General features: G+C 38.8%; 1 protein-coding gene across 6 annotated transcripts in view; it reads right to left on the bottom strand.

The window, feature by feature from the left end:
- The window catches only part of LOC142343183 (uncharacterized), a 74,107-nt gene extending 63,422 nt beyond the window's left edge, over window positions 1-10,685 (bottom strand). For all 6 annotated transcript variants that reach the window (XM_075394894.1, XM_075394892.1, XM_075394893.1 and 3 more), the window contains exons 1-7: window positions 10,610-10,685; window positions 10,351-10,529; window positions 10,187-10,275; window positions 9,844-10,002; window positions 6,515-6,626; window positions 6,193-6,309; window positions 5,726-5,940 (exon numbers count right to left, since the gene is read on the bottom strand). In XM_075394894.1, coding sequence (XP_075251009.1) covers window positions 5,726-5,940; window positions 6,193-6,309; window positions 6,515-6,626; window positions 9,844-10,002; window positions 10,187-10,275; window positions 10,351-10,529; window positions 10,610-10,664 — 926 coding nt within the window. In that variant the 5' untranslated portion in view covers window positions 10,665-10,685. The remainder of the gene's footprint in view (window positions 1-5,725; window positions 5,941-6,192; window positions 6,310-6,514; window positions 6,627-9,843; window positions 10,003-10,186; window positions 10,276-10,350; window positions 10,530-10,609) is intronic.
- Window positions 10,686-11,195: the final 510 nt, after the last annotated feature.

Below are 11,195 nucleotides of genomic sequence, written 5' to 3' on the forward strand. Positions count from 1 at the left end.
TTAATTTAAGGGACAGGCTGGCTCCTTTGTCCGTCTGTACGCGTGAGAGAAAATCTGCTGCATAGTTAGCTTTGCCAGGAATATGGGCAATAACTATGTTAAACGAGAGAACTCGGTCCAGAAAGTTTCATAATGATGGAGGAATGGTTTTTGACTGAAAGAAATGCGTTAAACTTCGATTATCCGTGAGTACAATTACTGGATGGCTGGATGCCCAGATATAGTGGGAAAACTGGTCTAATGCAAAGTAAAGTGCTAGGAATTCTTTGTAATAAGTCGCGAACTTCAGCTGTGCTGTTGTGAAGAGTTGTGATCCAAAAGATACGGGAGCATAGACTTTCTTTTCTTTTGACTGTTTTCCTGTCACATAGTCTTCGACCATAAGCACAAATCCGGCTCCGTAGTAGCTTGCGTCACAGAGAAGGACATATTGTAGGCCAGGTTTAGGCAATCTGAGCCTCATCTCTGTTGCTTCAAGTAAATCCTTTTTCACAATTTCTAATGCATTGTAATGTGTTTCTTTCGCTTCAAAATCGGCTCCTTTACGTAACAATTGATAAAACGGTATAAGCTTCTCGCCTAAATTTGGGATGAAATTTCTGAAGAACTGGGCGAAGCCAATTAGTCTTTTGACCTGTTTGGTTGTTCTTGGCATCGTAATCTTCTTTAAAAACTTTTTGATTTTCTCTGCTTGTGGGGATATTCCCTCATTTGTAATTGTACTGCCCAGAAATTTAATTGACTGTGAGGCTATTTCGCATTTTTCTGGTGACAATTTCAGTCCAGATCTTCGGATGCAATCGAAAATTTTCCTTAGACTAGGAAGTAGCTGACTAAATTCTGTTACTGCACTCCCAATATCGTCCATGAATTGTGTGCATATACCGGCTGCTAAGCAAGGGTCTAGATAATGGCGAATGAATGAACTAAAACCGGTGACTGATTTACTAAGTCCTTGGGCTAGACATTTGTACGCATAAGTTCTTGATGAGAAATTGAAAGCTAAAAGTTGTACTGAGGTGTCGTCCGCCATCTGTACACAATGATAAGCTTGTGAGCAGTCAAGTTTTGTGAACAATGTTTTTCCTGCAAAATGACTAGTTGCATCGGCCATGTTTGAGATTGGGAAATTTGTGCTGTGGTAGTCATTTTTAAGTAGGTGGTTAACTCTTCTCAGATCAATTAAAATTCGCAGTTTGCCTGACTCTTTTCTATGGGCAAATAATGGACTACTGTATTTAGACTGTGACAAAGTTGTTATAAGTCCATAGTAGTGCATTAAAGCTAATTCAATGTGCAGTTCGTCGCGTAGATGTATTGGAGTTGGAGGTCCTTGTACGTATACGGGTAGGTCATGCTCTGGAGTTAATTTTATTTTCAGTTCCGTGTTGTATCCAACGTCAAATCGGTGTTTGGCGAAAATGTCACAATATTCAATTAATAAATGCTCGCATTCTTCTATTTGCTTTTGATTTAGTGGCGAATTTTCCCAGTTGAATTTACTGAGAAAGAATTTACGGTCTTCTTCATTACTTCGTGGATCAACCTGTTCCAGTTTTTGGAAATGTAATATTTGGTCGTAGATTTCTTGTTGTAACAACGGCAAACTACTTGGGTCCTCGCAAGTTTCTGGTGTCGGAAACCATAATTTACTATATTCCGGTGGAGGTCTCCTATTTTGGCCTGGTTTGTGTTGGGTAAAATCTTGGATAAGCTGGTTCAATTCCGCAAAATAATCATCTTTGTTTCTTGATTTTGCTAACGTTATCAGTTGTGGGTCAATTTGTATCAATTGGTCGGCTTGCTCGGTTGAGAGGATTGAGAATCTGCCCACCTCTGTTCGACTATTAATTGTGATAGGGTGCTCAGTTACGTTCAGAGCAGAAACGTACAGTGTATTGTTCTTTCCTACAGTACTTAGCGAAGAAGTTAGTGCGATTTCTGTTTCTTTTTCAAGAATTTCATTGGGAGTGATTACTCCACTTTTGTTCTCAAAGTGATCAGTTTTGTCTGATAGATAGCATTCCAGGAAAATTTGCTCGTTAGGCTGTATTGTGTGCTTCTTGTTTGTGTAAATGGGAATCTTCTTATGTCTTACTGATCGTCGTTTTTCGTTTACAGGCTTGATTTCATTAATTTGAACTGTCAAATCGGGGAATTGAATAAGGGCCTGTTTTGGGCTAATTGAAATATCATGCTTGACAAAGAAGGGGTTGCCAAGGATGACCGAGTTTGTTGAGGAAAGGACAAGGAAGTCTTCAACAAACTCTCTGTGAGCGAGTTTAAATTTAATTTCAGCTTGTTTCTCTATTCTGACTAGTTGTCCTCCAGCCATTTTGACTGAAGTGCAATCTGGTTGCTTCAATTTGACTGCATTCTTGTCAGTTTCAGTAATTTCTTGGAGTAATCTGTTGCTTATGATATTTGCACAAGCGCCGGTGTCAATTAGTGCTCGACGGCCTATTCCGTTATTAAATTTAATTTTGACATAGGGAAGAAGGGGTGATCTCATATTTGGATTTATATTGTAGAGATTAAATAGTTTACTATGCTGCTCTATAGATTTCGTGAACTGTTTGCGACTTTTGGGCGTTAAGGGTGATTTGGATAACCACATGTATAACAGAAGGTACCGCTGGATCTAGTCACTGGCATATACGGGCTGGTGGGCATGCGGAATTGTGACTGAGGTGTGAAATTTCGAGGATAAAACACTTGGGCATTAGTGTTTGGGAATCGGGGTCTCGGATTTCTATTAAGGAAGCTTCGACCTCTAAGATTGTTTCCTCTGTAAGAGTTCTGGTATATTTGACTTGCATAGTTATTTTGACTTGCATAGTTATTTCTGGGCGTGTAGGGCACCGCGGGAAATTGCCCCTTCCTATTAAATGGTTGCTGAGGAGAGTGGGTTACATCTCTTTGTGTTGTTGTTTCTATCTGTGCCGCCGTGATGCGGTCGTCAATCGTTTGCAGCCTTTTGTCTAGTGAATCTTGCGTCTGGTTCAGTTTAGAGAGCGCACTTATCAAGTTTTCGGACACGGCATTATTGATTTCATTAAACCCATCTTCAGGATAGTCATCTTTTCTGCACATGTCTCTAATTGTCATCTGTTGTCGAGCAGTGGTGCAGAGGTCGGTAACAAGCGTGGCTGGTGGTTGTTCCATCAATTTTGATCTCAGCCATCCCGGCATGGCTTTTATGAAAATTCGCTTCACTTGTTCGTTCTTGTTGTCCTCCGCTGCTTGCAATCTAGCAGCTCGTGCGGCTGTTTCTCCATCGAAGCGTGCGTGCTCTGCTCTATCCCCTGCTCCTCCATCTCCTGGAAGCGCTAATGCTGCAACTGCTGGCAAATTTGGCGTTGGGTAGGCACGCTGAGCCTTTGTTTGTAAGTTAACTAGAAAATTTTCAGGGCTGTCTGTTTTCGGGTCAAAGCGTAGTTGCTCTAATTTTAGAACGTGTACTTCTTGAAGATCTTGATTCGCGAAGTGGTCCCTGAGTGCTGTGAGGCTTAATTCAAGATCATTTCTGGTTGCTTCGGGCAACGTTTGAAAATATCGTAACGCGGCGTCTCGAAGGTGTAGTTGCAAAAAATTTGATTGTTGATTGGCAGGGATTGCTGCGACACCGATGAAACCTCGGAAAAGGTGCTCGAATTGGCGGAAACTTTGGTTTTCGGCTCCGCTATAGGGCTCTACTGTTATTTGGGCGTTTGCGGCCATCTTAGTTTCTTATAATTTTAAAACTGCACTAAATGAAATTAAAGGTGATGAACTGGATGGGCCAGGAATGCGATTACTCGGAAATTACGATGAGGGGAGATTCAAAATCATCTAAATCAATGTCATAGCCATGGGTCATGAGATGTCTAACTTTAGAAAATTCACGTGCTTTTTGTCGCAAAGTCTTGGGGATAAATATTAGTAAGACGCGTTTGTCAATAGAGTTTTGAGTTAAAAGCACAATTTGTTTTGTTTTGTCAGATACAAAGGCACTTATACCTGTTGAGGTAATAAGGTTGTTAGTTTGAGGGCTAATGATTTGTATGTAGTTACAGTCTACATATTCCACAAAATGATTTGAATAGCGGCAGTTATTAACAACAGGGAGTATTTGGGTATTATACAAATCGTGGGAAGGCATTTTAATTTAGCACCAAAACTTAAATATTCTAACTCACAGTTTCCAAATTGACTTGGTTTTGTTACCAATGGGGGTTTCACTCTCATTCTGTGTGTATGTATCTCAGTGTGATGTCACTGTCTTTGGGCGTCAACTTCTTTTAGACTCCAATCTCTGTTGCATTGACAATTGATAATTGGAACGAAAAACTAATGGCGCTGTCTGTCATGAAGAGATAAATGAAGAGTGCTGTGATCAGATAATAAGCAATGATGAAAAAGATAAAGAATGCTACAGTAAAATATAAACAAAGTTTGTTGAGAGACATCGATAATGGGACAATTATAAAGTACTAATTTCAATTAGAATCTCCGCTTTCGAATATTAGTTGGAATTTCAAGCTTTCTAAGTCGAGATACATATCCCTTTTTATGTGCCTAATTACTGCTTTGAATTCATACTGATTGTCAAATGATACTATTGCAATGAGCCTGTCTGTATAGTCTTCTGTAAATCCAACAATAAAAATAATGAATAATTTATCTTCAAGAAAGATAGAGTACGTTTCTGCGGAGGTATTTTCGATGTTGGGGCTTCCGTAGGAAAAAAGTGTTAAATCAAATTTATGCAGTTGTCTAACTTCATCTGAATCGTGCAAATAAGTTAATAATGTTTTGAATAATAATTGCATTAGAAAAAAGAAACATTTAAAAGATGAACAATTTTTGTTTTTTGAAGGAACTAATTGGAAAAGCTGTCTACACTCCTGTCACCATGTAATATACCTTTGTCCGGTTATATTATTGTGCTAGATTTGTTGAAGTAATGTTTCTCGCTAGTTTAATTAACTACTTAACAGCATAGCTTTTGTCGCTTAAATTATTCATTTCGCATAACTAATTGTTCAGGGCCTGAGCGGTTTCAATATTGCTTCGGAGCAGGGCCGACAGCTATAAGTTTTGTCACTGAAGAAAAAGAATTTCAATCTAAGACTGAATTACTTGTCTACTGATTTTCAACTTGACAATCTTGGTTGTGTCGCTTAGATTATTACCTTTTTTAAGACCTGAGGGCCGTATTTACATTTGAGTAATCACTTATACAAATACATCAAGATTAACTCAAGATAAATAAAACTTCTGGCGCGTGCTGACACGTGCCAGGCAAATAAGATGAACATAGTCAGGTGTACATTGTAAATATAAGTACAGGCTAGCATTGTCACAAATTCCTCTATTATGGGTAAATCAAATAACAAAAGATAGTTAAATGGTTTTTAAGACAAATATACTTGAGAAAGTTTACAGGATGTTAATAAAGTAAATATACATTTTCTCATCTTAATAAGGCAGAAAAATGAAGTCTATATATGGCCCTGAGATTATAGCAAATATAGCACTAAATAAGGCGATCAGTAAAATTGGGGAAAAGATATATCGATTACTATATAAAACGTACTTTAGGACGTTACAACGTAAAAAGCAAATCGCTCAGCAGAAATCAGCCCAAACGAGTCGCTTTAAAAACTATCAGGATTCAAGCAATTCTCACAAACTTCTCTTGCGTTCAAGAAACAGATCACGGTTACTTAATGACTGCACTTACATTGGTCTGTCAAAGCATATAGCGCAAGAGAATCGGTCAGAGCTCTCAACTGGAGATATAGCATCTTCATCCGCCTGATTTCCCCCTCTGCCTCCTCCACCACCGTTATCGGAAGGATTATCCACTGCCACATTGTAGATCTCTTGCATGAGATAGACCACTCCGTTGTTACATTGGTTAATCTTCTCTATCTTGGCCGAGTACTGGTTGCAACTCTGGGCAAAATAGTAGAATGAAATACAGCACACAATCATTTCGCAATTTGTTGGTAACAAACTTTGGTAGAAGATAAACTTCAATAACTTGAAAACTTCCTCACAGCCTGCTGCTTCAAATGATTATGAAACCTCTCAGCTAAATAGCAAGAGAGGGCATATTGCAATAACACATGTTAAAAATATCTAAAGTATCTGAACGTGACATGTAGTTCCGATCAGAAATGCATGTAGATTTGTATTGGGTCTTACCCCATCCACTTTCATGTAGACTGCGTGTGAATGTCCTGGGTGGTAGCTCTCGTGTGCCTCTAGATGTAGCACCAATGGAGTCTCTTTCGGTTCTGTCTTGTTCTGCATGCAATGATGCTAAAGACACATCAAGGAAAATGCATTCAAAGTTTATTTAATTCAATTAACAGCACAGACTCGTGGGATATTAGGAAATACCGAACGGTTGAAGCATAACGGTTGAATTTCTGTATCTGCAAAAGCTTTCTCAATATGGGGGTGAGAATTGAACGCAACACGTTAAAAATTTCATGAAGAACTTATTTGTACTTCAGATACTAACCAACTCTTTGACAAGGCCCTCGTGGTCTATGGGTTTCTGGGACGAAAACTCAATAGGCATTCCGTTGGTCGACTTCTCAAACTTCATCTCCCAGATCTTTTCACCTTGAAACCTGAATAACACGCTTGGTTCAAATCAGCTGTAAATTAAACATAACCGACTAACGTCAGGCGAATTGCTCTCAAACGACCGGTTGGCTTCCGTCAGTAGCTGGCCACGGTTAAGTGAGGCTAGCTTTAGCTTAATTGAAGTGGCGGGCATAAGGTGAGCGCAGCGGGGTGGGGGTGTGCAACGCGGGGATGATGGGAGCAGGGTTTGGTCTTGGCAACAGCGGGGGGTGGGGTTAAAGTTGGGAGGGGGATCTTTGGCTGCACGTGGCCCTTACGGCCTGAACTATGTGCAGGGGTGGCGATTGGGGGGCGTATAAGTCTGCAAAAGTATAAGTCCTTCACATCATAAGTATAAGTCTTCAAAACAATTTCTGTGAATCGCATACTTGGACACTAGTGAGCTGAAAGGCTCTTAGAGAACTTAATGCCCGCTGGACGCTACCTGTTTATCGCATTCCCGATGACGAAACGTCAAATGGTTCAGACGAAAAACCGCATAAAAAAGACCAGCAGGACTAATACAATTGCTACAAACGATGGCTCTCGACAAAAATTCTCGGTGACTTCACGCAGAGTCAAGTAATCATGCCTAAAACATGAAACGCGCAGACGAAAGTCAGCGGAAGACAACTACTGGCTAAGTAGCAAGTTCTGGCACTGCAGACTTTCGGCATTTTGAAGAGCACGTGATGGTTGAAAGCAGCTGCATTTAAAACACAATTAAAATCGTCTCTTTGTTTTTTTTAACTGACTATCGTCCCCACTTGTGATTTGAATAACACGACAAAAGTTGACCAAATTACTTAGATAAAGGTTCTTAATTTTGTTAATTTTTGGTTTTTTCCGAATTTTACCTGTTTTCATTTAAAATTTTCGTACAAATAAGGTTGACACGTAAATAAAGACAGCATATTGCCAGAAAACAGCTGCAAAAACAATCGGAGGCCTTTAGTCTCAATATAAGAATAACAATAGACGAAAAACAATGAAAAAATGAGGTCTCAACTTGATTTGTGAGCTGCACTTGGACAAAAACTGAACCAGTTCTTAGTGTGAGGGAAATTCGTTGAGAGTTAAGTCATGTTTGAACAAACAGTGTCAAGTGAACAAAAGACTCATACCAATAAGATGCGCAACGCACACAATAAAAAACGAAAAATTGAATGGGCAAAAATTTGAAATCAGAGTTACGTCACATGTTCAAAAATTTTGACAAAACGTAGCAGGACATGTTATGAACTACAAAACAAAAGAACTAGATTGACTAAACAAATAGACCTCGAAAAGACAAACGAAGGACTTCAATAAACCGTTTGAAAAAATCCGATAAACAAATCACAAAAAATAGCAAACATAAGTCAAGTTGCGCATGTGACCAAGAAGGACAATCAAAGAAGTAAATTTTATCACAACCATCGTTTTTTTCTGAATCAAGTAGCACGACCACTCCATTTCTCAACCCACGTCCTGTTTCAGTGCGACCAAAATCACTACTAAAATTTCAGCTCAAAAATCAAAAAATTGTTAGAACAGATCGTATCAAAGTTACATCTGTTTTGTTATAGACTGCTCAGAAGATACCTCAAGTAACATAACTGAGGTCTCAACAGGATTTAAAAATGTTTTGTGAGCTTGACTGCTTTATTTGGCAATGCAAGTCAAAACAAAAGTCATGCTTAGTGTGAGGGGTAGTTGTTGAGAGGTAATTCATGTTTCGATTGTCAAGTGAACAAAAGACTCATACCACTAAGATGCGCAACGCACACAAAGAAAAACAAAAAATTGAATAAACAAAAGCTGATTTGAAGTAAGTGTTACGTCACATGTTCAAAAATGTTGAAAAAAACGTCATTAACTAAAAAACAAAAGGATTAGATTGACCAAACATTTAGACCTCGAAGAGACGAACAAAGGACTTTGGAAAACCGTTTGAAGATATGCTATCATCAAATCACAAAAAAGGCAAAAATAGGCCAAGTTGCGCGTGTGACCAAAAGGCACTAAAAAAAATTATCACAACAATCGTTTTTCTGAAGCATGTAGCACAACCGCTCTATTTTTCAATCCACTCTGTTTGTGTGATCAAAATCACTACTAAAATATTAGCTCAAAAATAAAAAAAATTGACAACAGATCGTACCAAAGCTACATCTGTTTATTTATAGACTGCCCAGAAGATACCTCAGGAAACATAACTGACGTCTCAACTTGATTTAGAAATCTTGTGTGAACTGCACTTAGACAGTCATCAATAAGACAGAGACTGCTTCATTTGGCATCACAATTCAAAACAAAAGTAAATTAAAGTGTGAGGGAAAGTTGTTGAGAAGTAAGTCATGTTTGAACAAAAATTGTCAAGTGAACAAAAGACTCATACCACTAAGAAGCGCAGCGCGCAAAATGAAAAAATGAATGGGCAAAAATATGAAATGCGCGCTACGTCACAATTTTTGACAAAATGTAGCAGGACATGTTATGAACTACAAAACAAAAAACTAGATTGACCAAACGAATAGACCTCGAAAAGACGAGCAATTGACTTGAAAAAACCATTTGAAGAAACCCGATCAACAAATGAGGAAAAACAACCAAAGAAAACTTGCCGTAGAATGGAAAAAAATAGTATTAGAAGCTATTAAAACTGCAATATAATCCAAAATAGCTTAAAATGGATGTTGAAATGGTCAAAAATACTCGAATATACAATTCAGCAAATTGAGCTAATCAATTTTTCTTTGGTAATTTTACCTAAACATAACCGACTAACGTCGGGCAAATTGCTCTCAAACGATCGGCGAGTGGTTGGCTCCGTTGGAGGGGGTCTTTGGCTGAACGGGGCCCTAACGCCTCTACGACGTGCAGGTGTGGGCATTGGGGGTAAAGCGAGGCGTTGGAAGCGATGTGTTTGTGTGTGGGGGGCTGGGGTCAACCTCTAAGATCCACCCTTCACACCATAAGTATAAGTCTCCAAAACAAACAGTTTCTGTGAATCGAGCTGAGTGAGCTGAGAGGCTCTAAGAGAACTTAATGCCTTCTGAACGTTACCTGTTTATCCTGTTTTGAGGACGAAAAGTCAACTAGATCAGAAGAAAAATCGGTCAAGCAAAAAATCGCATAAAAAAGACCACATGACTAATATAATTGCTCCAAACTTTTGTTTTTCAGTTTGTATCTGGTATATTTAGGTAGAAACCAATGCGGAACACAAAAGCAACTTACGATAGCTTGTTATCTTTGAAGACCTCAGTTGCTCTCTGATACAACGTGGCAGTTCCTGGAACATCAGCATCGAATCTACAGCTGAAGTTATACTGATTTAACAAAGGCTGCAGTTGAGGCTGACGATTATTTCTCTGTGGGATGTTTCCACCGACTTCCCTGAAAATTTTTCAGATCTCGGTTATTGCGCTTTCAAATATGATGAAGGACGACCACCAAATACATATGTAACTTTTGATGATTTTGATAGGTAAATTATTCCGAACAAAAACTCATGCATATGCTGAAGGTGAAATATAGTCAAAAAGGACAAATTCGTTGTATTAAAATAAATATCAATTACTTTGTTATCCTTAAGGAGTCTCTCTGTACAAAAACTGAGGCACGGAGTGTTGTGAGTGGTTCGCTCCCATTTGGTAGAGGTCCACTGAACTAAAACCAAAGAAAAGCAATTTTTCCCATACAAGCATTATTCCCCATTAGTACACTGAAACGGAAGCAACAAACTGGAAAAGCTTTCTTCCCAAGGTGCATCATGTCTTCTTTGGATCCAAAAAGTAACCGGGAATCCAATCGGGCATCAATATTCCTAGTGTCGTTTCTGCCATCGCGCTGGCTTTGGTCTAACTTGATCTTTTCACTCGAGAACTTAATTCCTCCAATGAAAAAATGATCACCGAACAGTTCTAAAACAGAGCATGTCTTATAGTTTCAAAATATGCACATCCATCGGAACTCAATTAGAAGGACAATTACTGTTACGTACCAGCATCAGGCTGATCAAAGACATCATTAGACGGTGAAGAGAAGTAGCCACCCATCTGAAATCGAAACACATGAAGCATATGGACTGTTTAATGCACTTGAAAAGCGTTTTAAAACTGGTTAACGGCTAAGTAAAGCCGTTTACCAGTTTAGTCAGCTAAGTAAAGCTCAGCTATGTAACTCTTTTGGCGAGTAAAATTAATAAAACTATCGCCAATAAAGGAAGCGCAATACTTTTGAGGCAAGTTAAATTGCCTCAGAAGCAAAACGATTCCGCGTCTGGCCATTTCAGACAGTACGAGATCGAGTTGTATAGATAACAAGGAGCAACGTTTTGTTAATCTAACAGCTGATTAAATGGCGTCAACTATATACAGCATACTTTTTTAACAGAAAACAGACTTTTGAAAACAAACAAATAATGGCGAAAGAAGATGAGTCAATTAGAAGGCCAAAAAGGAAATATTAATAACAATAAAACTAACAGTCTCCCTTACCGCCGCCTAAGTGTCCTAGAACCTCGAATGCTTTTTCTATCTTCAATATTAAAACCAAAAAAGCGGCGAATGATCCACCCACTGGACGGA

Source organism: Convolutriloba macropyga, chromosome 7 (assembly GCF_964194025.1).
Source record: "Convolutriloba macropyga chromosome 7, txConMacr16.3, whole genome shotgun sequence".
In the NCBI taxonomy this organism is placed as follows: domain Eukaryota; kingdom Metazoa; phylum Xenacoelomorpha; order Acoela; family Convolutidae; genus Convolutriloba; species Convolutriloba macropyga.